Source organism: Megascapheus bottae, chromosome 7 (assembly GCF_031878675.1).
Source record: "Megascapheus bottae isolate mThoBot1 chromosome 7, mThoBot2.hap1, whole genome shotgun sequence".
Lineage (NCBI taxonomy): Eukaryota > Metazoa > Chordata > Mammalia > Rodentia > Geomyidae > Megascapheus > Megascapheus bottae.
In genome coordinates, this window is record NC_143515.1 from 57843258 (window position 1) to 57871257 (window position 28000).

Consider the following 28000-nt stretch of genomic DNA (forward strand, 5'->3'; position numbering starts at 1 on the left):
AGTACCATAGGTTCTTACCTGTCCTCTGTAATTTTTTGCTTCAACTGTGACTATGAGAGCATTTGAACAGACTCATGTTCTGAATATCTTTCTGGGGGATTTAAAAAATATATTGTTAAATAATTGGTAAAATCCAAAAAATAACAGTAAAAGTATGTTTCTCCATACTCTCTTTAGTGTTTGCAGAGGTATATGGCATTAGAGTTTCACTGTAGTCCCCATGTCAACATATTAAACTACACATTAAACACTCATGTTCTTTCAGATGTAATGCTGTACAGTAGCAGCTCAGGTATAAAGGTGCAATAAGTCAAGTATTTAAAGACGGCTTCAGAGCCGTGAGTTTGGCCGACTGGTAGAGTGCTTGCCTGGCATGCACAAAGACCCAAGTTCAATTCCTCAGTACCACATACACAGAAAAAAGCCAGAAGTGGTGTTGTGCCTCAAGTGGTAGAGCTGTAGCCTTGAGAAAGCCCAAGGGCAATACTCAGGCCCTGAGCCCAAGCCCCAGGACTTGCCCCCCCCCCAAAAAAATAGACTACTTCAAAGAGTCTTAGATGGTCTCTAACTTTTAAAGAAGCCAAAAATCAGGCCCTTAAGCAGGAATCTATGTGTTTTTATACTGAATATTTATCTGTCTATATAAGATTAACACATTTAGAAAGCCTGTAATCCTAGCTACACAGGAGGCTGAGATCTGAGGATCAAGGTTCAAAGCCAGCCTTGGGCCCAAAAGGACCTGAGACTCCTATCTCCCATTAACCTCCAGAAAATGGGAAGTGGGGCTTGGCTCAAGGGTAGGGTGGTAGCCTTGAACTGAAGAGCTCAGGGACAGCGCCCTGGCCTGGAGTTCAAGCACCCAGGGCTGGGAGGGGGGGCGGAAAGGGGGTGCTTATTTAGCACATAGAGACCTAGAAACTTCTTGTTTGTTAATAAGAATGTATATGTATTCCTGCCCAAACTCCAAGATAGGGACTTTTATTTCAGTTAGAGAAATTGATTCTCAGATTCATTTTTCACAGCCAGTTAACAGAAAAGAGCTTCGGTTTAAGTCCAGTCCTGTCTAACCATAAGTCTCTCATTCTATTAAAAACCTGTACTCATCTAAAATGCTTGGCAGATTAAGAATTCTCTAGACATTCTAAGTTGTTCTCCTCATACTTCAGTTTCATATGGAGAAGATCTAATGTTCTTTTATAACATACTGAAAAAAGGATAGACAGGGACCAGGAGTGTGGCCTAATGGTAGAGTGTTTCCCTAATATGCATGAAGCCCTGGATTCTATTCCTTGGTAGCACTACACAGAAGAGGGCTGGAAGTGGTATTGTGGCTCAAATGCCAGAGTGCTAGCCTTAAGAAAGTTCAAGGACAGTGCCCAGGCCTTGAAGTCAAGCCCAAGGACTGGCAAAAAAGAAAAAGGAAAGTATAGACAGGACTATTCCAGGCTTCTGTGACCTTCTATGATAATGACCAGCCTAGCAATGCTTTATTTAACTTTTTAACACATAATAATGAGATCCTGGGATTTTATGTGAATGCTTATAATAACAATTAGAAAAGATTACACTCTGTAATTTCTTTTGGTGTGCATACTGCTCCTGGGGTTTGAACTCAGGGCCTGGGCATTGACCCTAAGCTTTTTTGCTCACAGCTAGTGTTCTGCCACTTAGGCCACAGCTCCCCTACCAGCTTTTTCGTAGTGAATTATAGATAAGAGTCTAATGGACTTTCTTATGAAGGCTTAGCTTCGAACCTCAATTCTTGATCTTTGGCTCCTGAGTAGTTAGGATTGCAGGTACAAGCCACCAGCACTCAGATATAAAAATATTTTTAATCTGTATTGGCTCTTCTTGATTTATGTTGGGTATGTCAGTTATACACCATACTCTCTTCAGTGATTGCCAGACACCAGTTTCCTCTGGTGAGTGAAAAGTCTGCCGTGCCTCTCTGTTGAAGACCCCCTGACAAGGACCTTTTCTTCACTTCTTTAATGCCAGTACTTGCACTCAACTTATGAATCTAAAATATTTAATCTCTTCTTTACATTAGAAATGCTTGTGGTAGTTTTTCAATAGTCAATGCGTTTTATGTCATGTTAAAGCATATAAACCCTTTTAAATAATCTTATTGAAATCAGATAATGAAATCTTTTTGCTACTTCAGATCAGTACTTGATATTTGGTGCCGAGGAAGGGATTTATACCCTTAATCTTAATGAACTTCATGAAACATCAATGGAACAGGTATGTTATTTGGCATTTTTGTATTTTCTTTATTCCTTTTAAATTACTATGTTTCACTTGTACTATCTGGGCCTCTTAGTCATAAAACCTTCCTGGAGTATGATCTGTTTACCACATTCACAGGATTAGTTTTCGCCCGTAAGAAGCTCATGTTCTGGGGAAAGCAGACAAATGAAGCTGTCGCAACAGTGCTCAAAGTTAGGTGTCATGCCAAGAATGAGTTATATGTCACTAGTACCTCCCTTCTGTGAGGAGATAAAAAAGTGATGCTTGAGATGGATCTTAAAAGAGATGATCAGAAAAAAAAAAACAGAATGAGTGAGTTTTATAAAATATCAAAATATCATGGCCAGTGTGGGGAGCAATGATTGGACAATTTGTCTGGAGTGTATCGCTATAACAATAGATCGAGCTGAAGAGGCAGGAAACGCCATTCCCAGAGCTCTGTGTCATGTTAATGATCATAGTTCTGTTTTAGAAAGATCTATAGTCAGGTGGAAGATAAGACTAGAGACTGTGGTCAGTGGGTAAAGAAGTTTGCATTTGGTCAGAAATAGAAAGAAACATAGGTTTTGGAGTAATTGTGTTGGAGACGTGTTTGATCATCAGAATCCTAAAGGGAGCTTTTCACATTTATGTACCCAGGAGCCAAAAACCCCTGGGTACAATCTGCAAAAATGTTAATGAATGGCTGGGAGTTTGGCCCAGTGGTAGAGTGCTTGCTTAGCATGCACAAAGACCTGGATTCGATTCCTCGGTACCACATACACAGAAAAAGTCTGAAGTGGCACTGTGGCTCAAGTGGAAGAGCACTAACCTTGAGCAAAAAGTGTCTAAGGACAGTGCCCAAGCCCTGAATTCAAGCCACAGGTCTGGAAAAATTTAAATAAATAAATAAATGTTAATGAATAACTATATAAACCTTACTATTAACTAGACAGTTGTTTTCTTTTTTTAATAATTTTTAGTGTTATTAATAGAAGGGTTACATTATATTCACCAGATAGAAGGTGCATAACTTCACAAACATTGATACCCTTTCTCATGACATGGTCCCCATTTCCCTCCCACCCTCCCCCTGCTTGTCTTGATTTCCCCCCTTCCCTATCCAATTTCAAATAACCAATTAAGCACATATAAAATATATCAGATAACAAGGTGAAAAATTGTAACAATATGAGATAACCAAGGGATGGCAAAAGAGATGAGCGATAACATAGTACATTAAGGACCACAGTCACTCATTATATGGCTTTTGTTTCCTTATCTTGGAGTTCCTTATATTTAGTGGTCCTTACATTTGGCCTAATGTCTCTAGATTTCGTTCTATTGTAAATCTCTGCTAGAAGAGCCCAAGGTTTCTACTGATTATGACAAATAAGGGAGACTATTGGGCCTATGTTCCTTTGAGTCTGGCTTACTTCACTTAATATGATTTTGTATTTTCTTTCTTTAAAATATATTGATGCCCTTTTCTTTGCCCTGAATACTATTTGCAGGCATCTAGAAAGACATCTCAATTCTGATGCATTGATTTCATCAATGAATTCTGACTGTGTATGTGTATACATCCTTTATTGTCAATGAGTTTTTATCATACTTTCTCAGCTTTTTTCTCACCTCAATACTTAGGTTTTTCTATCCTGTGTTCCACAAGACCACTATTCTTTTTTCTCTACCTTTCATGAATGCATATGTACCTAGATAAATATATTTTAAAGGGAGTACACAGAAGAATCAACTCCAAAACCAAAACAAAGGCATATTTTTGGCAATTTTCTTCAGAGTTTGGGGTTATATGTCTTCACCATAAAAGAGTGACTTGAGCTAATCCTACCATGTTTTAGACTGAAATTATTTTGCTATTTGTTCCTCCCATATAAATATGTATGTTTGTGTATTAGCTTTGTTGAAATACTTCATAAAATGAATTTCTATTAGAATAAATTCTATTCTAAAGAATTGTTTCATTGTTAAGACAGCTTACATTATTGCTATGTACATATTTACATCACTGTGATATATTAATCTTTGTAAACTTTGTGGTTTTTTTGTTAACTAGCTATTCCCTCGAAGATGTACATGGTTGTATGTAATGAACAACTGCTTGCTATCAATATCTGGTAAGTCTTTTAGGATTCTTTTATATTAATAATTGGCATTGCTTGTTATTAGTTCTTACATTGTTTTTTTTTTTTCTTACAGGCAAAGCTTCACAGCTTTATTCGCATAATTTGCCTGGGCTGTTTGATTATGCAAGACAAATGCAAAAGTTACCTGTTGCTATTCCAGCGCACAAACTCCCTGACAGAATATTGCCAAGGTAATTGTGCATTTAGTTCTGCTTTCATCCTTAGAGATAACTTATTCTAATACCTATGGCTAAGAAAAGTGAAAGAGCATGTGATTTAGTTAATGGAAATCATGTATAATGAAAACCATAAGTAATATATTTCAGCAAGGACTTATTATATTCTTGTTCTAAAATTATTCTGCTTTCTGCTTTCCAATTACATTAAACATTGTCTCTCTGAATTTTTAATTATCTTTTCCTTATAGAGCTAATTTTTTCCTGTAGTTTCACATTTCGTATAATGCCCTTGCTCTTGGCATTTTTTGTTAGTTTGAATAAAATGAATTTTTAAGTATAATTTCTAAGGCTACAAAATTAAATGATTTATTGAATGAATGTTTTTGCATTTGCAGATAATTACTTAGAAATTAAAAGAGTTTTGCCTTTGTATTTTCTTGGCATTTTGATTATGCTGTACTCTTTTGTTTATTATAATATTGATTATTATTTGTTGTCTAAAGGTCTTATAAGTCATAAAATATAAATTATATTTTACAAAACATCAATACAACCATTCCTTCCTTTACAAATTAGTCATAAATGTTGTAAACCTTTTTCTTCAAGTACCATGAGAATCTGTTGTTCTCAGTTACTGAGTTTGCAATGTAGCTAACATTTGACTATTTGTACACACTTTTTGGGTTTTAATATTCTTATTGTAAAGGTGATATACAGAGAGATTACAGTTATGTAAGTCAGGTCATAAGTATATTTCTTTGTGAGCAGTGCTCCCCCTCCCTCATTTTCTCCCAGTTTTTCCCCTCTCCTCCTTCCCTCCAAGTTGTATAATACATTTCCAATGTAGTGTCATTGCTGTGTTAGATCACCTTCACCCTCTGTCCCACTGTTAAAAACTTTTTGAAAAGTAACTTTTTTTTTTTTTGGCCAGTCCTGGGCTTGAGCTCAGGGCCTGAGCACTGTCCTTGGACTTTCTCAAAGCTAGAGCTCAACCACTTAAGCCTCAGTACCACTTCTGGCTTTTTTTTTTTTTTTTGCCAGTCCTGGGCTTGAGCTCAGGGCCTGAGCACTGTCCTTGGACTTTCTCAAGGCTAGAGCTCTACCACTTGAGCCTCAGCACCACTTCTGGCTTTTTTCTATGTATGTGGTACCGAGGAATCGAACCCGGGTCTTCATGCATGCTAGGCAAGCACTTTAACCACTAGGCCAAACTCCCGGCCCTTACTTCTGGCTTTTTTCTATGTATGTGGTACTGAGGAATTGAACCCGGGTCTTTGTACATGCTAGGCAAGCACTCTACCACTAGGCCAAACTCCCGACCCTGAAAAGCAACTTTTTATTGAAAACCATTCAAAACTGTTTTGCATACCATTTTAAAATTTATCAAACTTAATTGGACATTTTATGAGTACTCTAAGTTGTGATTACAAACTTTCTATCCAACCTCTGTATCTAACTTTCTAATTTGATAATCTGAAATCCTTAGATCACAAAAAACAAACACCAAGCTTTCAAGCGTATATGAATGTCTTCAAGAAGTATATGACGTATAAACTTGAATGCAAATAGAGCTCTTTTTATGTTTAAGAAAGCATTTTTGCCACGTATATGTTCTTGTTTGTAGTTGTCTTTAGTTCTTCCAAAGTTTACATAATATACAATATGCATATGAAGTGTCCTGCATACAGATAATACAGAGCTTAATAAGATACAGTGGTGTCTTTTCGTGAACCAAAATTACAGAGTGAATGAACTAATTGAATTTCACTAGGGATGTACCAGTGGGCGGAGAGGGGGGAGATAAAGCTAATTAGTATATTTTTTTCTGGCTTATTTTTTGTTTTAAAAAAAAAAAAAAGAAAGACCTATGGCTGGCGCCTGCAGCTGATGCCTACATGTAATCCTAGCTACACAAGAGGCTGAGATCTGAGGATCGCGGTTCAAAGCCAGGGCACTAAAGTCTGTGGGATTCTTATCTCCAATTAACCACCAGCAAACGTAAGTGCTGCTCAGTGGCTCAAGGGATAGGGTGGTAGCCTTGAGCTGAAGAGCTCAGAGACAGTGCCCAGGCCCAGAGTTCAAGTCCCATGACCAACTAAAAAAAAGAAAGACCTATGGTCATGGTGTTCTGTGTTCTAAACACTGTATAGGTTTTTTAAATATTTAAATCCTTAATCTATTTGGAATTGATTAGAATGCAAGAAAATGATCAATAGAATCTCATTATTTCCAGACCTTTTTTTTTTTTTTTTTTTTTTTTTTTTGGTGGGTCTGGCCTGGGCACTGTCCCTGAGCTCTTCAGCTCAACACTACCACCCTACCCTTGAACCAAGCCTTCATTTCCCGTTTTCTAGAGATTAATTGGAGACAAGAGTCTCAGGTCCTTTTGTGCCCCAGCTGGCTTTGAACCTTGATCTTCAGATCTCAACTTTCTGAGTAGCTAGGATTACAAATGTGAGCCACTGCACCCGGCCCCAGCATCAGTTTTTTGTTGTTGGTGGTGGTGGCGCTTATGGGGCTTGGACTCTGGGCCTGGGCTTTGTCCCTGAGCTCTGCAGCTCAAGGCTACTGCTCTACCACTTGAGCCACAGCAGCACTTCTGGTTTTCTAGTGGTTAATTGGAGATAAGAGTCTCATGATTTTAGTGCCCAGGATGGCTTTGAACCATCATCTTCAGGTCATAGTGTCCTGAGTAGCTAGGATTTACAGGCGTGAGCCACCAATGTCCAGCCAGCATCAATTTTTATTTTTATTTATTCATTTATTTTTGATGGGTCATGGGGCTTGTACTTGGCCTGGACGCTGACCCTGAGGTCTTCAGCTCAAAGCTACCACCCTACCCTTGAGCCAAGCCCCACTTCCCATTTTCTAGAGGTTAATTGGAGATAAGAGTCTCAGGTCCTTTTGTGCCTGGGCTGGCATTGAACCTTGATCCTCAGATCTCATCCTCCTAAGTAGCTAGGATTACAGGTGTGAGCCACTGCGCCTGCCCAGCATCAGTTTTTAGCTCATCCTTTTGACACTGATCTAAAACAACACCTGTGTCATATATTGTTTCCCTATATTTGTTAAATACTCATTTTCATTCACATTTAGGAAATTTGCTGTATCAGCAAAAATCCCTGAAACCAAGTGGTGTCAGAAGTGTTGTGTTGGTAAGTAAACCTGCAATGCCAAGTAACTCTATCTTGCTGAGTGGCTTAAACAGTATGCCCCAAAACACATTTCTTGACTTCTGCATCCATGTATAGACTAAGTCTGATAAAGAATCTTACACATAGCAGGTATTTAGAAAATAATTTGTTGCCTGGCTAAACAGAGAAATACACATTTTAAAATGTTAACGTTTTATTTGGTTATCTGAAATTGGATAGGGAACAGGGGAAAACAAGATGAGGGGTGGGGGAGGGGGGAAGGGAAATGTGAAAGGGTATCAATGTATGGGAATTAATGCACCATTTATCTGGCAAATATCATGTAACCCTTCTATTAATTACAATAAAAAATTATTAAAAAATGTTAACGTTTTATCACATTGTATTCTCAAAAGTGACTCTTACTGTTCACTATACTTTGTAATGCTATGAGATTACATTCATTCAGCATGTAGCCCCTTTCCTTTAGTGTGTGAAACCTGATGATTGTGATATACTGGTTATGGTCTGCTTGTACACATACCCTTAGATTAAGTTTCTTTCCTCTAGTTGTTCTGTTTACATGTAACAAACAAAAAAAAGGGTATCTTTCCTTTAAGTAGCTAGTATTATTCAAGGAAGCAAGTATATTGTCACTACACCACCAGATAGAACATGCAAAGAACTCTTAATATAGCTTAAGATGCCATTTGGACTAGATCTCCAAAGAATTTATGAATGGATGGAGGGGATTTCAAACCAAAGGAGTGACATAAGCATGTGAAATTTTAAAAATCATAAAATGTACATAATACCTGCTGAATATCACAGCTGAACTGGGGACAGGTTGTAACCTGTTAGACTGAAGCCTTGTATGAACCTGTACTTTATTCACTGTACAGGAAGGTCCAGAGTTTTAGTAGTAGCAAAGGAAGAGAAAGGAAGGGGGAAATGGAAAAACAACTGAAGCCTTGAACCCAGAATGGCTGAATGACATTCATGGGAAGCAAGAACTGCTGGTTTGGGGCACAGATGATGATCAGATTGAGTTGAGACGTAGTGATTTGGGAAACAGCTAAAAAACATCTACCTATCTGAGATGGCTGTGCACGAAGAGAGAGGAACTTTAATCTCCTTTGTAGACTTTTTCTGGGTTTTTTTTGTTTTGGGGGTGTTTTTTGGCTAGGTGATTTTGCTGTTCCCTGCCTCTCTTCCCTATACTATTCCATACCTGTGTGAAGTTTGTGAAATTTACTGTTGCTACCCTTTTCCATAATTTCATTTTTATTTCAGTTATATTTAATTTACATCTTAAGCAGAAGAAAAATCTAAACTCTAAAGTGATAGAATTTTATTATTTAAATATTTTTATTATAAAATTCCATTAAGCCAGGCACAGTGGCTCACGACTGTAATCCTAGCTACTCAAGATGCTGAGATCTGAGGATCAAGGTTCAAAGCCAGCCCAGGCACAAAAGTACCTGAGACTATCTCCAATTAACCTCTAGAAAACAGGAAGTGGAGCTTTGATCGAGGGTAGGGAAGTAGCCTTGAACTGAACAGCTCAGGGACAACTCCCAGCCCAAGTTCAAGCCTCATGACCCACCAAAAAAAAAAACTCTGGGCATGGTGGCTCATGCCTGTAATCCTAGCTACTCAGAAGACTGCCATCTGAGGATCACAGAAAACTGGAAGTAGCACTGTGGCTCAAGGGGTAGGGCAGTAGCCTTGAACTGAAAAGCTCTGGGACAGCACCCAGGCCAGGTTCAAGTCCCAAGACAGACAAAAAAAAAAAAAGATTCGATTAAGGTCTGTAATATTTTAGGAGGTTAATAAAGGAGGAGAGAGGCATAGACAGATACTTTATATCCTAGAACCAGAGCATTATTGTCTCTGAATGTTCCTGCCTACCTCTTATAAAACACCTGAATATGTGTGTCCTGACAATTTGTCAGCTCTCAAAATTTACTCTGACCCCTTTCTTCAGAATGGTACATCCTCAGCTCATTGCCCTGCTATGATATACCCAGTCCTTCCTGATCTTTAGCCACAGAGAAGATAGAATTGTTTGAAGTGATGATGGTGCTTCTTTTCACCCTTCTGTCTAACTAAAGTTGGACTCGTAATCAGCTTTCTTTTTTTGGAACATTAAATTGTTACTGTAAAGTAGAACTCATGTTTACTTTTTTGTCTTGACAGTGAGAAATCCTTATACAGGCCATAAATACCTGTGTGGGGCACTTCAGACGAGCATCGTTCTGTTAGAATGGGTTGAACCAATGCAGAAATTTATGTTAATTAAGGTAAGCAGGAAAATCAGCCTATGATATTCTTAATGTAAGAACTTATTAACTTTTCTGTTTTTTAGAAGAAAACCCTGTTTCCACTTGATTCTTAAGATAATTTAATGATTTGAGATTCTGTGGCAGTCTGGTAGAAAATCGGTTCACCTGGTAAAAGTGTAGAGAGACTAAAGAAATATTTCAAGGGCATATCAGTAAGGAACAAGGATTCTAATACCAAAAAGAGTGTGTTGGAAATAATTTCTCTGCTTTGACCTGCTCTATCAAAAAGGATAAAGATAACCACGGTGAGGAGGAAATGACTTGTTTGGGTTATATATATTTATATACCTTCTAACTTGGCTAGTTCTTCCTATGGGTATTTCTGGGTTTGATGTTTTTTGCTGCACTTTATGCATAAACTTTAAAGTATATTTAAGATAGCCTTTAAAATGTATGAAACCAGGCATGGTGGCTCACACCTGTCATCCTAGCTACTGAGGATCTGGGTTCTAAGCCAGCCCTGGCACTAAAGTCTATGAGACTCTTATCTCCAATTAATCATCAGAAAACTGGAAGTGGCACAATGGCCTTGAGCTGAAGAGCTCAGGGACAATGCGTAGTCCCAGAGTTTAAGTCCCATGACTGACAAAAAAAAAGTATGAAATACCAGCTCAAGTACATCAAGGAAATAACAAGTGAATTTTAGGTCTGTCTTTGCTGTATACGTGGTTAAGAGTTCTTATTATATGAGCATTGATCTTTTTGTAGAAATTGAACTCAAAATATCACTAGACTTTATAACATTGAACTAGGATGTCTAAAGTATTGACTTCCTGTTACTTAAAAATCGCACAAATCGACTAAAAGTTGAGTTTCATATTAATGTTAACCTCAAACTGAACTGGAACTAAAGAGATAAAAAGTTTCAGTAGCTTGAGACATTGAGGTAATAATTTCACCGATAAATTCAGAGACAGAAATTGTTTAAACTGAAAGGTAAAAGGAAAATAGCTTTATGAATTTTCTGTAGCAGAGTTGATAAATGCAGCCCGTGTGTGACAAAGTGTTTTTCTCAGTTCCTCTTGGTTCTTTCTTACTTGAGAAACAATGCCTTACCCTAAATGAGGAGTGGTAAAATCTGAGTAGTCTGGTCTTTCTACCTGCCTGCCCTCTCTTCTTTCTTCATATATATATATATATATATATATATATATATATATATATATATATATATATATATACACACACACACAGACATATATATATGTGTGTATATACATATATGTGTGTATATATAGTCTACCTTAGTTTTAAGTCTATATACATATATATGTGTGTGTATATATATAGTCTACCTTAGTTTTAAGTCCTGCTTTCTTTCATTCCTAACTTGTATAAAATGTTAAACATGTTATACTGATGGACTGATTAAACTTTAGTGACAATGACTGCATATCATCTGATAAGTTCAGTCATTTCTCCTCATCTACAATGAAAGACTTTTTCTCTATTAAAGGAATTTTAAATGCCATGAACATGAAGAAGGAAGTATCTACTTTGATATAGAAAGCTTAAAAATTAACCCAGCCATGACCTTGTATTTATTGATTTATTTGGTGGTACTGGAGTTTGAACTTAGATCTTCATGTTTTCAAAGCAGTTGTAATACTACTTGAACGCCCCAATCCCCTCTTTTGTTTCAGTTATTTTTTGTATATGGCCTCATACAGTTTATTAGGGATAGGTCTGGGTCTTCTGCAAGGCTTAGATACACTTCCTCTTCTTACATTCCCTGAGTTATAAGCCCTTGCCTGCTTACTTTTATCTTCCTTTCTGTGGCTCTGCTTTAGGATTGCTTTGTTGTTGTGGGGCTTGAATTCGCTGGCTTCAGTGTACAATCTTCAAATCCCAGCTTCCTCAGTAACTAGGATTACAGGCATGAGTCACCAGTGACCAGCCTGCTTCAAGATTTCTATATGTATATACTTTGTTTTTATATTTGAAACTTTTTTGGTTTATCTTCATTGTGATCTATGACTGGGTCATATTAAACTTTCTTTTGGGCAGTAGTGGGCTGTGAACTCAGTGTCAAAACATTATTGGACTTTCTGCATTCTTCCTCTTAATGACATTTCTGACAGAGTTTGCTTTTAGTATGCTACATTTTTATCTTAAATGTAACATACAAATGAAAGGTTTTCCCAGTAGTCTGTATACTATAAACTATATAAAGTACTATTTATTAGAGAGAGAAAAAGGAGTAAAATGCAAAGACTGATCTTGATACCCAAGAGAACTGCATTTAACCCTGAAAGAGGAAAACGGGCTGTTAGTGACTTGAACACTGCTTAGTTATTATTTGAGGCTGAATTCTAGGAGTAGCTTGCCTAAATGCTGAGAAAGAGCCAGAATGTTTTTAAGGGAATTCTTTAAATTGTTTCACCTACATAGAAGCATGGTAGATGCCTAAAGGCACAGGTAGTATGTTGGTGGGGCCCTGCCCTGGACAAGACATGTAGCAGCCTGGGAGAAGGCAGGGTCTGAGATGGCAAGTACTTATAGAGCTGTTCCTTACAACGACAGGGCCCAAGTTCAACAAGTTATAATAGCCCATCTCACCTTCTGTTTTCCTTAATATGTATTAAGGTACCAGAACAAAAGTAAAGTGTACTAAGTAGCTTTGTTTAGTTTTAGGAGTACTATTTGGTAAATAGAAAAAAATGCAACCCAGTTATAAGTGATAAAACGTTAGAATTTTCTTAACATATATTTTTATTGTAATTATTAGAAGGGTTACATTATATTCACCAGATAGAAGGTGCATGCATTACTTCACAAACATTGATACCCTTTCTCATGTCTTGGTCCCCATTTCCCTACCCCCACCCCTGCCCCTCATTTTGTTTTTCCCCCCTTCCCTGTCCTATTTCAAATAACTAAATAATCATATATACAATATATCAGATAACAAGGTAAAGTATTGTAACAATATGAGATAACCAAGGGACAGCAAAAGACATGAGAGATAACATAGTACATTAAGGACAACAATCACTCATTATATGATTTTTGTTTCTATATCCTGGAGGTCCTTTCATTTGATGTCTATATGGCCTTATGTATCTAGGTTTTGCTGTATTGTAAATCTCTGCTAGGAGAGTCCAAGGTTTCTACTAGTTACGACAAATGAGGGAAACCATTGAGCCTATGTTCCTTTGAGTCTGACTTACTTCACTTAATATAATATTTGAGACTGATTTTTTTTTCTTTCAGTACTGGGGTTTGAACTCAGACACTCAGGTTTGCTCAGCTCTTTATCACTTGAGCCATTCAGTTAGCCAAGATGCATTTTAAAAAGAAAAAAAGACCAAAACAACAACAACAACAAAATCACCTTCTCATATTTCCTTATCATATGCTTCTAGTCAGCTCCTATCTTTTCTCCAAGGAAACCGAAAAATTGCTTTTCTTGATTTTTTTCACTATATACACATATATCCCTAGACATTAAAAATTGATTTTACCTGATTTTCAACAGCATAATAGAATCAGAAAGCATATACACATTTGTTTCTAGTGGGTATTTTTGCAACATTTTTTTTATGTAGTTATTCAGTATAGCTAGTTCTTTTTTGTTAATTTCCCATGTATGAGTATCCATTTGCTGCTAATAAGCATTTAAGTTATTTTCAGTTTCATGTATTCTAAACAGCACTGCTATAAGGTATTTTTTGCATATGTCTTTGATGAATATATATCTGTGTCCTCTAGAATATAAACCTAGGAGTAGTGTTGTTGGGCCACAGGAGTGCATATCTTCACTGTTAATGAGCAGTGCAATCAGTATAATCAGCCTGGTTTTACCAACTTAAACTGTCATCAGTGTCTCAGCATTCATTCACTCCTCTCTGATGCATGTTCTCATCATTCTTTTTCATTTTAGCCCTTCTGACTAGAATATGTTGTAAGAATTGTACCTTTATTGTTTGATCAGTAGAGATAGTGTTTTTTATTTTTCTAAATCTGAAATAAAATTATTTCCAACTTATGTAAAATTTAAATTGATTTTGTTATGACTATTAATCGAATAGAAACCATTAGAGATACAAACATAAACTTATTTTACCTATGGCAATTTTTGTCAGTTCTAAGACTATTCCTTATTCATTATTTCTCACCTCTTTCCCCATGTTTGCTCTGCCTGTAAGAAAAAGCAGGAGAGTAATTTAAGGAAGCACCTAACTAGGAGATAGGAGACTGGAGGCTAGTGATTTCAGTGTTCCCCTCTACTCCAGTATACTCAGACTATGAAATTCTAACGTAAAACATTTTTACAGTAATAAGCCTGAAATCTTTATGGAGATATTTTGTAGTTCAAATTTGTCTGCATACATTGAGCTTATGTGACAGGAAATGATATTTATAATGCACAGCTATTTAATACACTCTTATAAAACTTAAAACATTTTGGGGGGGGTTATTTTCATGTGAGCAGTGGATTTTGTTTGATGTATTTCTGCTTTCTCTAGCACATAGATTTTCCTATACCGTGTCCACTCAGGATGTTTGAGATGCTGGTGGTTCCGGAGCAGGAGTACCCTTTGGTCTGTGTCGGGGTCAGTAGAGGGAAAGATTTCAACCAGGTGGTCCGATTTGAGACTGTCAACCCAAATTCTACCTCTTCATGGTTTACAGAGTCAGGTTTGTAATTTTTATGGAATTGTTAAGGCTAGTACATATGCTGATTTTGTAACAAATTTATTGTACTTCTCAGTATACAGAAACTATGTAGAAAGCCAGTCGAATCACTGCAGTAGAAGAACAGAACAGATGACTTCTTTAAAGAACTAATTCATTTGACACATTTAAAAGAATTTGATGGGCAAGAGAGAAAGACACTAAGAAAGAGACACTGAAAGAGACTTGATCCTAGAGCTTCAACTCAGAGCCTGGACACTATCCTTGAGTTGTTTTTTGTTTTTTACTTTGTGGGTCGTACAGCTTGAACTCTGGGCCTGGGAGCAGTCCCTGAGCTCTTCAGCTCAAGGCTACTACCCTAGCCCTAGAGCCACAGCCCCACTTTCCCTTTTCTATCTTATTGGAGATAAAAATCTCACAGACTTTAGTGCCCAGGATGGTTTGAACCACAATCCTCAAATCTTACCCTCTTGAGTAGCTAGGATTACAGGCACTGCTCCAGGCTCTGTCCTGGAGTTTTTATTCTCCAGGCTAGCACTTTGAGCTACAGTTCCATTTCTGTCATTTTGAAACTTTTTTCTTTAACATTGATCTATATTGAGGTTATACCACAAGCCCATAACCACTTTCCATTGTTCTCTTAGCAAATACAACTGCTAATAATAAAGTTGAACAAAAATTTGACTGTAGCTTGAGACTTCGTAATTATATTGTGACAAAATACAGGTAAAATGTGAGTTTTTAAAAAATGCCTTGTTATATAATCCCTTTTGCTTTTATTTCCTCTTGAATCTTTTACTATAAGAAACAAGGTCTCTTTGGGGGGAAAAAGCACAAATGCATTCACAAAAGCCTAGAGGTGTAACACATGCAAGAGCTAGGACATTAGTCATGGTGGGTTTCCTTCAAGGGCACATGGTTGAAGGAAGACTTGGAGACTTGGTAATGTTGTAAGGCTTCTGTTGCTTACCCAAAGTCATGGCTCTATTGGCTTTATCCACCCCTTTCCTTGCAGGTAGCTGATGTTCTCCTTTTCAATTTCTTCCACTCTGTTTAATGAGAAAGGATTATTAGGATTGTTTTCAGTAAATTTAAGTTAATGTCTATTCTCTCATACATTTTAATTTTAAATCCTTTCCTTCTAATGTTTGAAATGTTTCCTTTCCTAACAAAAATAATTTGGACAGCTGTAGATAGCTCTCTTCAAAGAACGTTTATTTTACAAAGACCCATAACTCAACAATTTGTGAAAACCTTCCTAAATCACTGTAATAAAAGTAATACCTCAGCCAGGAACCTGTGGCTCATGTCTGTAATATCATGAATTTGACATATAAGAATCACAACTGAAAGCTAACCTGGGCAGGAAAGTCCATGAAACTTTTTATCTTGAACAAATTACAAAAAAAAAAAAAATAACTGGATGTATAGTTGTAGCTCAAGTGATAGAGCTACAACTTAAGCAAAAGAAGGTCAAGAACAGTGCCCAGGCCCTGAGTTCAAGCCCCAGAACTAGCAAAAAAAAAAAAACAACCCAACCCTAATGCCTCTTTACATTTTGCTTTCATACTGTGTTGAAATTAATTTTATTCTCTGATTCATTCAGTATGTGTTTATTGAGTGTGCTAGACATCTGAGTATACTTTGTACAAAGTCCAGTCTAGCCCTTTTGATAGTCCTTCTGAGTTTAAAATTTTACAAATGGCCAGGATTACACCTGTAATCCTAGCTACTCAGGTGGCTAAGATCTGAGGATCATGGTTCAGGGCCAGCCCTGGCACTAAATCTGTTAGACTCTTATCTCCAATTAATCACCAGAAAATGGGAAGTGGTGATGTGCCTCAAGGGGTAGGGTGGTAGCCTTGAGCTGAAGAGCTCAGAGACAACACCCATGACCAACCAAAAAAAAATTTACATGTCATAACCATAATTTAGAAGGTTAGAGTTCTACATATAAATAAAAATATTGCCGTTCAGGCTAAGCATGCTGGCACACCTGAAATAAATATATATATATATATATACAGGGTCCTCAGAACTCCTCTCTCTCTCTCTCTCTCTCTCTGCCTCTCTCTGCTTCTCTCTCTCTCTCTCTGCCCCTCCCTCCCTCCCTGCCCTTCTCTCTCTCTCTCTCTCTCTCTCTCTCTCTCTCTCTCTCTCTCTCTCTCTCTCTCTCTCTCTCTCTCTCTCTCTCTCTCTCTCTCTTTCCCTCCCTTCCTCCCTCCCTCTCTCTCTGCCAGTTCTGGGGCTTAAACTTTTCATGAGCACTGTCCTTGAGCTTTCTCAAGGCTAGAGCTCTACTACTTGAGCTATAGCACCATAGGCTTTTTCTATGCATGTGGTACCAATGAATCAAACCTGGGTCTTTGTGCATGGTAGGTGAGCACTCCACCACTAGGCTGGACTTACAGCCTTCCATGTCTATTTTGTTGTAGATACTACAGTAAATGTAAGTTTTATTGAGCTTTGTTTATGTTATAGATACTCCACAGACAAACGTTACTCATGTGACCCAACTGGAGAGAGATACTATCCTCGTATGTCTGGACTGTAAGTTTTTATTTATGAGTATCTTATTTAATTAAGATTTCTTGTATTTTAGTTTCTGAGTGACTTTTTTTTTCTAGGTTGTATAAAAATAGTAAATCTCCAAGGAAGATTAAAATCTAGCAGAAAATTGTCATCAGAACTCACCTTTGACTTCCAGATTGAATCAATAGGTAAGTAAAAGTTTTGTATTTCTTTGCATTGTGAACTGCTTAAAAGAATTTTTTCTAATATTTACTGAAACTAGAAATGCTTCTTTTTAAGTACATAGAATATAATGAATGCAGGTCACTGTTAGACTGACTTGCAAATTCTAGGAAATAGTTGGATAATTATATGTAAATGGAGTTGCCTTTCTTACAGATTTTTGAAAGAAATGGCTAAACATTATTTCTTACAGCATAATTTGAATTACTATTTTCTCCAGACTCCTATGGATTCTCTACGAATATTTTGAAATGTGGTACTCAGTATATAGTAGTACTGGCAAAATGAGTGATGATTAGTATTTATACACATTTTTTTGGTGTGCCTTACAAATAATATAAATATAATGGCGCAGAAATAAATTTTATAGCTCACGACTGTAATTCTAGCTACCCAGGAGGCTGAGATCTGAGGATCAAGGTTCAAAGCCAGCCTGGGCACAAAAGGACCTGAGACTCTTATCTCCAACTAATCTCTAGAAAATGGGAAGTGGGGCTTGGCTCAAGGGTAGGGAGATAGCCTTGAGCTGAAGAGCTCAGGGACAGTGTCCAGGCCTAGTTCAAGCCCCTTGACCCACAAAAAAAAAAGGAAAGAAAGAAATTTTAGAGGGTAAGGCCATGGGCAAAATAGTTTATTTTACTCCTGCTTTTCCCTTTTACCTATCTTTTTCACAACAAATAAATAATCATACCAGTTTAAAAGGATTAAAAATAAAGTATTTGTTTTAAAATATACAGCCAAGGTCAGAAAATGCAACCAACAAAACAGGGCACCGGTGGCTCATGGCTACGTTCGTAGCTACTCAGGAGGCTGAGATCTGAGGATCCCAGTTAGAGCCAGCCTAGGCTAGAAAGTCTGTGACACTCTAATCTTCAACTAACTGCCAGAAAGATGGAAGTGGCATGGTGTTTCAAGAGTGCTAGCCTTGAGCAAAAGAAGTTCAGGGACACCTAGGCCCTGCCTGACTTCAGCCCCAACAATAAAAACTCAGAGGTGTACAGGCCTGTAGCATACAACACTCCAGGTATGTGAGACCACAATTGGGCTGCTGAGTGATAAGACTAAAAGTATCCCACAAGAGAGAAATTATAGTGAGCATACTGCTTGAGAGGCCAGGAAAGCAATCATGATGGTTTTATAGGTGATTTTTTTTTTCCTATCCTTAAAGGAAAGGTGATTCCTGTCCTGTATAGGAAGAGGATCCTGAGTAAATCAATGTGTAGCACTTTGCTAGAATCAAGCAAGATTAGCATAGAAAACAAAACTAGTAATCTATAAGAATGAATTTTTGAAAATCTCAATAAAATACTAATAAATACTAGGAAATAATTATCAAATAGTAGGCTTTATCCTTGGAACCACTGTGATAAATTACTCCTGCACACTGAGATTAGAAGAGAAAATAACTCATGTGAATCTTCAACACAAGCACAAAATAGAAATGGGCTTTACTTAGAAAAGCCTATTGAAAGTATGTTTAATGGTTCAGCTATTTCCCTTTGAAGTCAAAAATAAGAATGTTAGCTGGGTGCAGTGGCTCATGCCTGTAATCCTAGCTACTCAGGAAGCTGCCATCTGAGGATCACGGTTCAAGCCAGCCCAGGCATTGAAAAGTCTGTGAGACTCTTACCTCCAATTAATCACCAGAAAACCGGAAGTGTCACTTTGGCTCAAAAGATAGAGCAGTAACCTTGAGCTGAAGAGCTCAGGGACAATGCCCAGGCCCAGAGTTCAAGTCCTATAACCAAAAAAAAAAAACAATGTTTATTATCATCACATCTCAACATTGTCCTACAAGACAAAAAAGGAAAATATGAAAATTAAAACAAGAGGGTAAATGAATCATTTTGCCTATTGGCATATGGTCTGCATAGACTATACAAGTATGAACAATTACCAGAACTAGTAAGAATTCATATGTGAGTTTATTTGAAATTTTTACTTAAAAAAAAAAGTCATGGTGGCAGCAAAGAATGAATCTACCTGGGCATTGTGGTACATTGAAGCATAAAATAAATGACATTTGGAAGCATAGTTACAGGTGGGGATAAATACCAAGTTTAAATAGTAGTTTGAAATGAAAAAAGGCCAGAAAGAATCAAGGTAGATGGGAATACAAGGTCTGTTTGTCTTTATTTAAAACATAAACCTGGCACCACTGGGTTACACCTATAAACCTAGCTGCTTGGGAAATTGGGATGTGAGGATCAAGCTTCAAAGCCAAACCAGGCAGGAATGTACATCAGACTCTTTTCTTCAGATAAACAACACAAAAAGCCAGAAGTTAAGGGTAGAGCTGTAGCTTGAGCAATGGAAGCTCAGGGACAGTGCCCAGGCCCTCAGCTCAAATCCCAGGACTGGAAAATACACACACACACATAACAAAGGTGATAAAATGGTACTAGAGTGGTGGTGTATGTAATTTTCTGCTTTTTGCTTATGTTTCTGTATATTCATAATATTTTATTTAAAAATCTACCCAAAATTCTATGACATATTTTTCATAATTTTTTACCAAAAAGATGAAAATATTTTAAAATTCTGAATGTAAAGATGTCAGATAATCTGCAGTATCTGATATTTGTTATTAATTAATGCTATATAAGTTAGAGGAATGAAATGATGCTTATCAGTTGAACTTTTGTACTATTAACAGTAATTGAGCTGTTCTTGCCTGCTAGTTTGTCTACAAGACAGTGTGCTAGCTTTCTGGAAACACGGCATGCAAGGTAGAAGCTTTAGATCTAATGAGGTAAGTAATCTTTTAAGTCTATTGATTTACTATTAGTTTTTAAGATACTGGCAAGGTAGCATTTCTCTATCATAGTCCCAGCTATTTAGGTCCTCGCTACTCAGGAGGTGAAAGCAGGAGGATCACTTGAGCATTTCTGAAGTTAAAGAGAACTCCTTGAAGTTCTCTTTTACAAGATTTCTAAAGGGCATCTAGTATTTACAATAGTACTTACTTTAGAGCCTTCTCCTTCTCTCCCACCTTACCCTTCACTCCATCCTCTCAAACAACTTTATATATCTTATGTGCACATGATCATCTAACTATGACTTTTTCAACTTTCTCAGACCATGACCTGGATTGAGAGTGATGATACTGGATCTCTCTGTCCTCAGACACCTTATCTTCCTTGTATTTTAGTAGTGTTTACTGATGCTGGCAATAAGTTCTATGAGTTCTTAAAGTCACCTATACCCCCTGTATCTATTTTCCCTATTCACAGTTGACACTGATAAGATTCTTTGTCCTTCTGATCAGTATTTAGCTTCTTCATCTTGTGAGTTCTTCATGCTTTATAAATAAGTAATTTAACTTCAAGCCATGTGGAACATTTTATCCAGTTCATTATTTATGCCAGAAAATGCCAGTATTATAAACATGAACAAGATATGCTATTTGTCCTTAAAATATTCCTGTCAAATAAAATCATCAAATTTTTTCAGTAAATCACATCCCACCCTGCCCCAAAGCCAGTTGCAATAATATCACTCAGTCATTATTTGTTGAAGTTATATTAATTGATCATTGTAGAAAGAACCTCAGATGCATTGAACATGTAAATATCACTCATTTTCTTCCTGTCAGAGTAGTTCTTCTACCATAGTAAGGATATGGCTTAATAATCATAAGTGTGCATTCTGGAAACATCCATATTTAAATCTTAGCCCTGCTAGTTAGTAGCTGAGTGATGATGGTTGTCAGTTAACTTTTGTGAATTGAGAATCCTTAAGAGCAAGAGAAATGTGATATGAGCTTGCCTAGTCTGTAGTAAAAACAAAAGAAACATCTCTGTTACTACTTAGTGGCAGGAATTCCCATAAACAGGTTTAACATCTCAAGAGGGAGTTTCAGAACCCCCCTAGGGGAAGGGAACAGGAGATAAAACAGTATAATAAACAGGTGATAAACACTAGTCACAGAAAGAAAGGCAGGATAAAGCAGATTAAAAAAGAAGTAGAGATGTCAAGGGCCAGGAGTTTTGCCTAGTGGTAGAGTACTTGCTTAGCATGCATGAAGGCCCAGGTTCGATTCCTCGGTGCCACATACATAGGAAAAAAAAAAAAAAAAAAGGCCAGAAGTGATTTTGAGGCTCAAGTTGTAGAGCTCTAACCTTGACAAAGTCCAAGGATAGTGCTCAGGCCCTGAGCTCAAGCCCAGGACTGGCAAAAAAAAAAAAAAAAAAAAGTAGAGATGTCCAAAGAAAACACCCGAAAAGGGGTTTCATACCACACAGCCAGCCCTTTAATATACTCCAGAAATGTCCTGTTCTTCTTGTACATAAATGCTCAGTGTCCTGGAGATTAATCATGACAAACCACTATGACTAAAGTAACATGTGCCTTCCTCCTTGGAATAGGAATTACACCAGAACTATCAATGGTGTTTCTAGAGTAACACATTGTAGGGATTTTCATACAATAAATTCAGCTTTAAAATCAATTTTTTTCAACCTACAGTTTGTAGGAAGCATTTACTGCCATTAGAATTTTGAAAATTGCTGGTACCCCACACCGATAATCATAGCTACTCAGGAGACCGAGGTCTGAGAATTGTGGTTCAAAGCCAACCTGGTCAGGAAAATCCGTAAGACTTATCTTCAGTTAACCAGTACAAAGCCAGAAGTAGAGCAGTTCAAGTGGCAGAACACTAGCCTTGACCAAAAAAGCTAAGGGACAGCACCCAGGCCCTGAGTTCAATCTCTTATATTCATACACACACACAAATAAAAAAATTATTTTGAGTTCTATAAGCCGGGAATAGTAGATTTTTTTTAATTTTGTACTCTGATTCTTTTTCTGCAACTGCTTAACTAGTCACACCAACTTCTTAGAGAATACATTTCCTTTAAAAAAAAAAAATACAAGGGCCAGGAGTTGGGGCTAGTGGTAGAGTGCTTGCCTCACATGCGTGAAGACTGGAGTTTGATTCCTCAGTACCACATATACAGAAAAAGCCAGAAATGGTGCTGTGGCTCAAGTGTAGAGCTCTAGCCTTGAGAAAGCCCAAGGACAGTGCTTAGACCCTGAGTTCAAGCTCTGGGGTTGGCAAAAATAAATAAATTAGCTGTGAATAATATAGCTGGTTTAAAGAGGTGAACATGATTAAAGATGATGGAACATTTATTCATTTCAACAACCCAAAGGCTTCCCTCTGCTAGCACCTTTGCTGGCCATGCCATAGCCAGCCAATCACAGAAATGCTTTCTGAAATACTAAGCTCAGGGCTTGACAGCTTAACAAGTCCTAGAAAGTTGGCAAAATAGTTCCCACAGCAAAGGTTAGATAATAAATACCCAAGCCAGAAGACATCAACAAAGGGATAATGATGTTCCAGATCTTTCTTGGTGTAGGCCTTAGACTCTGGGCCTGGGCACTATCCCTGAGCTCTTCAGCTTAAGGCTATTACCCTACCCCTGGAGCCACAGAGCCACTTCTGGTTTTACAGTAGTCAACTGGAGATAAGAGTCTTTAGTGCCTGGGCTGGCTTTGAACCACAGTCCTCAGATCTCAGCCTCCTTAGTAGCTAGGATTAGAGGTGTGAGCCACCATACCCTGCATGTTCTAGATCTTGTAGAAAATTCTGTTGAAGCATCAAAGAATGAAGCCAACTAAAATTTTCTCTGGCTTTTAGAAGCTGGAGTGGACTAGATTTCACAAATAGCTGTGTGGTTCCAAAGTTGCACAGATACGGAGAACATCACATTAATATAAGTATTTTGTATATTAACAATGTTGCTTATTCAGCAGTTTTTGGTCATTTGTATTTTATGCTTCCAGGATCTATACTTTTAGTCAAAATATGAAGTAATATTGCAATTTTGTGGGTGTTTTGGTTTTAGATTCTTCTTTGGGGGGATTATCTTTGGTGTATGCATGTGGTATGTGTGTTCACAGTGGAAAGCAAATTGGAAAAGAGTTCTATTTATCCTCTCCTTCCCTAGTAAAAAAATAATGCAGGCATATTTTTCTATCCTAGGAATTGTTTCTTTTTCTTGTGCTAGTACAGGGGCTTGAACTTAGGGCCTTGAATTCTGTGCTGAAGGCTATCACTCTTGCCACTTGAGCCACAGTTCTTCTGGCCTCTTGCTGCTTAATTGTATTTAAGAGTCTCAGACTTTTTTGCCCAAATTGGCTTTAAATCTTGATCCTGAGATCTTAGGCTCCTGAGCAGCTACGATTATAGGCATGAGCCACCAACACCTGACTAGAATTATGTTTATTTTCTTTATAGTTATAATGGACTGCCCATATATGGTTTTATGTTATATTTTTATCATCTTTAAAGATTTTTATCCTTAATTTCATAAAAGCAATTTATGTTTTAATTAAACAGGTAACACAGGAAATTTCAGATAGCACACGAATTTTCAGGCTACTTGGATCTGACAGGTATAACAATGGATTGTATTAAATATGTGGGACTAAATGTGTTTTCTAAATCCTGCATGATATAGTTTTCTTATTCAAGAGAATCTTAATTTCTGTAATAATAGTTTACCATTGGAGGGTGAACCTTGCAAATAAGAAATCCATGGGTATGTTAAATTGTTTTGTATTAAGCATACCATCTATAAAGTATTACAAAGTATTTTATTGTGTATTAAGTATTTTGTATTAAACATACTGTCTGTAAATATTTTACTGCAGAAGAAATACCATAAGCTAACAAACAGAACTTTCTGATTTTAGTGCCAAAAACTACAAATTGCTTTAGTATTTGACAAAAATTTAGTTCCCCCAATCATTATCGGTTTCTACCGTCCCCTACCTCTCATCCATAACTCTACAAGAATACTGCCTTGGAGGTAACAAGGAGATAGGCATGATAATTACTTAGAGTCAAAACTGGTCCTATAATAATAATGACAGCAAATGATCTCTTCAGAATTTACAGAGGCATTAACCTTTTTCAAATATAACCTTTTTTTTGTTGTTTGTTATTACTTTTAGAGTCGTGGTTTTGGAGAGTAGGCCTACTGATAACCCAACAGCAAATAGCAATCTGTACATCCTGGCAGGTCATGAAAACAGTTACTGAGAAAGAATGAACTCAGCTGCTGCAACATTAGTGGATGCTCGAAGCTGTACAAAAGCTGCAGTAACCTGGCTTCAGTTCCTTGTAATTTATTGTGGCATGGGACAAGATGGGGAAAATATTTGTTTTAAGTGGTATGGATATATTTAGCGTATTGAACCACACAAGTGCTTAATTCATTGTTATGTAATCTTTGTACATATAGGCAGTATTTTTCTGTGAAACTTCACATTGCAGAAGATATACACTAAAAACTTATGTAGATAATGTACTTTTATGAGATGTACAAGTAAATGTCTTATCTGTACAGATGTAAATGTTGATGAAAATGCAATTGCAGTTAATACTTTAAGGATTCTTTAGTATATTCTTGGGTGTGGTTATATTACAAAATGGGATGCTGGCAATGAAGCAGTACACTTAACACTATGGTATTTTTATTGTATGTAATTTAGTAATATGAATATAAATCTTGTAACTTTTAAAACTGTAATGGAGGCTGTAATCATTTTGTAATCTTGTTTTTAATTTTAATGCAAGTACACTGGTGTTTATATTTGCACAGAGTATTGATATGTGATGTATTAAGTCACAAAAGTAAGCTGTGACATTGTCAATATGCATTTGGCTTCACATCTTTTTTAAATGTTCTTGGATTGTTTACTATGTGAAACAAACCAGTTAACCACCAGTTGTAGTAAATGATCTTTTATATTTAAGCAGAATCCTATAAGATTGCTTGACTGTGCTTCAAATATACCCTTGAAAGAATTTTAAATCACAGAATAGCGGTACCATGATGTAATACTACAATTGTTGTGTCTGAATTATAGTATGCACAAAAATAAATTAGCATTATTGAAGAGTCCACATTTCATATAATCACATTGAAGAACTGTAACATTCCAGAGCAAAGTGGCTCAGATTTCTAGTGGAATTTCTACTTTTGTTGGCCTTATGATCATTTTCTTATTTCTTTTGATTTAGAGTATTAACACATGGCCAAAATAATTTAGTTACTACCTCATATAAACAATATAATGGTCATTACACATCACAGGAACTTAGTTTGAGTTAAAGCCATTTTTGTGTGTTTTTTTTTCCAATGAGATAATGTGTATACAAAGTTTTAGCACACTTTTGGCTCTTTGGATATATGTTCTTTATATTTCAATGAGAGTATATACACTAAGAACAAGCTAAATTGTGGTTTCTGGTCTTCATTTATTTTAATTGATAATGGCTTAAAATATGTTTTCAAATGTATATAGTGTAAAATAAACATGTTTTTTAACATGCTGTTGTATAGTAGATTGTCATCTGGCTTAATCTGTACGTAATGACTAAATTATATTAAGGGAGAAACTTTTGTTTTGCACTTAAATCTTTTTAAGTATGGAATTATGGTATTTCACATCATGATTGAAGCAGAAATATTTCTACATCTGAGAAAAGGGCAACTTTTGTAGAATCTTCAACTTCTGATCAGGAAACTCACTTAAACATGCAGAGTGTTCTGGTGGGAACCAGGATCTGCCTGGTTCAGTAAATAAAGTCGCGTTGGAACACAGTGCCACCTATTTGTTTACCTACTGTCTGTCATTGTTTGTGCTACAGTGTTAGAGTTGAGTGGTTTCAGTGTAACTGGATAACCTGCAAAGCCTAAAATGTTTACTAACAGATTCTTTACAGATAATAATTGGCCATCTCCTGAATTAGAGACAGGAAAGAGGAGTGTTTGGAAATGCAGCTCTGGAGGTAAGGAACAAAGACTATCTTTAGAAGAACCAGACTGGGCAGTCAGGGGGTGCCATTTCTACTACAGTCTGTGCCACGACCTGCCACTGACTCAAGTCAAGTAAATTCCCACGTCTAAAATTGTACAGGTACTACTAACCATAGCATAGTGTCTTACTTTTCAAGCCACTAAGAATAATTTTAGCATTTACAGCTAGTGACTGTTTAAATACACATCATTGTTAATATAACATTTTCAAATTGTTGAAAAAAGAGCCATGGATAGATTTTCAAAATCCTGAGGTTCTGGGCCAGGAGTTTGGCCTAGTAGTATGGTACTTGCCTAGCATGCACGAAGACCTGGGTTCAGTTCCTTGGTACCACATACGTAGGGGGAAAAAAAGCCAGTAGTGCTGAGGCTCAAGTGGTAGAACTCTAGCTTTGAGAAAGTCCAAGACAGTGCTCAGGTCCTGAGCTCAAGCCAGGATTGGCAAAAAAAAAAAAAAAAAAAATACATCATTGTATCTCAAAAAGGTTAACTATCAAGCCAGGCACCGTGGCTCATGCCTGTAATCCTAGCTACTCAAGAGGCTGAGGATTGCAGTTCAAAGCCGGCCTTCAAGATTTTTTTTTATTATTTTGTATCTATATACTTAACTGTTCACTCTAGTTCATATCAGATTCAAGCCACCTATCTTGTCAGCTAATTTGAAAGAAAGTATACTGGCCTCTGCTTCACTCAAGTTTGCAAGTGTGTATATCTGACTTCAGTAAAGCTGAAAATATAGTGGATAGATGTTATCAGTTTTCACCATTAGTAGCACAAGTAGCAGGGGTATAAAATAATGAGTAAACAAACTCTCTAGGTGTTGTTAGTTTGATTTTACAGACGAATCAAAATTGCCAAGGAGGACTGTATTGGCTGACATTTGAACCTTGATACTTGGTTCCAAACGTTATTTGAAGCTAAGCAATGATGACCAAGTACATATAGCATACTTACTGTCCACTAAATCACACTCTATTACTTTTCTTCTAAAATGGCTTTCTATAGCAGTTCAATTGCAGTTAAGGAATTTCATGGTCTCTGCACCTTCCTGGCACAGGAGAAAAGATGAAGACCATTTACAGCCAGAATGCGTCCAAGAAGTACACTTGGATGAATAAAGGTAAACGCTGTAAGTAACATTAACAAACTACAAACCGGGCCTGCTGACACATCTCAGCACTCCAGAGGCTGAGGCAAGGATTACAGGGTCAAGCTCAAGCCCAGCCAGGGCTACCTAACAAGCCCAGAGTCAAAAAATAATGGTTAAATTACAAAAGTGCCAGGGCCGGGAGTTTGGCCTAGTGGTAGAGTTCTTGTCTAGCATTCACGGAGACCAGGGTTCGATTCCTTGGTACCACATACATGGGAAAAAGTCCGAGGACAGTGCTTAGTAGGCCCCGAGTTGAAGCCAACCTCCTTAAGAGGAAACTGGTGAAGCATCCGGCAGGAACACGGACCGGAGCGTCCACAGGAACCCGGCAGCCCAACAGAGCGGACAGGGCCCAACAGAAGCCGGGCCACGGGCCGCGAGCTTGGGAGTGGACTTGAGTTAGAGGTAGGGTGGGGTGGTTCTCCAAGCCGGAGACGGGAGGGCGCGGGCCTCGCTCCCCTCCCGAGGACCAGGTTCTTCGGTTTCCTCCCGGGGTGCTAACCTTGAAGCCCAGGCTCGCTCCCTGGCTCGCCCCCGCCCGTGTACAGCGCCTCCCCGGGACTCGAAAATGCCAAGTGACAAGCCGCAGGTCC

General features: G+C 37.4%; 2 protein-coding genes and 1 long non-coding RNA gene across 9 annotated transcripts in view; 2 read left to right on the forward strand and 1 right to left on the reverse strand.

Annotated features, from left to right (window-relative positions):
- Map4k3 (mitogen-activated protein kinase kinase kinase kinase 3) overlaps window positions 1-26041 on the forward strand; it is a 132548-nt gene extending 106507 nt beyond the window's left edge. For 5 of the 6 annotated variants that reach the window (XM_090337081.1, XM_090337083.1, XM_090337084.1 and 2 more), the window contains 11 exons: window positions 2165-2244; window positions 4307-4367; window positions 4450-4567; window positions 7652-7710; window positions 9889-9992; window positions 14504-14675; window positions 17154-17222; window positions 17300-17392; window positions 20108-20178; window positions 23770-23825; window positions 24387-26041. In XM_090337081.1, the coding sequence (XP_090193207.1) occupies window positions 2165-2244; window positions 4307-4367; window positions 4450-4567; window positions 7652-7710; window positions 9889-9992; window positions 14504-14675; window positions 17154-17222; window positions 17300-17392; window positions 20108-20178; window positions 23770-23825; window positions 24387-24474 (971 nt within the window). In that variant the 3' untranslated portion in view covers window positions 24475-26041. Of the gene's footprint in view, window positions 1-2164; window positions 2245-4306; window positions 4368-4449; window positions 4568-7651; window positions 7711-9888; window positions 9993-14503; window positions 14676-17153; window positions 17223-17299; window positions 17393-20082; window positions 20179-23769; window positions 23826-24386 lie in introns of all 6 variants that reach the window. The other variant, XR_016536268.1, reaches the window with a different exon arrangement.
- LOC150060842 (uncharacterized) lies at window positions 21-27975 on the reverse strand. Of its 2 annotated transcripts, none has more exons than XR_016536269.1 (4): window positions 27910-27975; window positions 19057-19164; window positions 15643-15721; window positions 21-91 (listed from the first exon to the last, which is right to left on the reverse strand). It is a non-coding gene; the product is annotated as an uncharacterized LOC150060842 (long non-coding RNA). The 2 variants fall into 2 exon arrangements; XR_016536270.1 differs by lacking the exon at window positions 27910-27975 and adding an exon at window positions 27620-27730.
- The window catches only part of Cdkl4 (cyclin dependent kinase like 4), a 52467-nt gene continuing 51762 nt past the window's right edge, over window positions 27296-28000 (forward strand). The window contains exon 1 of the mRNA XM_090337089.1: window positions 27296-27377. The gene's annotated coding sequence lies outside the window, so the exon portion shown is untranslated. The remainder of the gene's footprint in view (window positions 27378-28000) is intronic.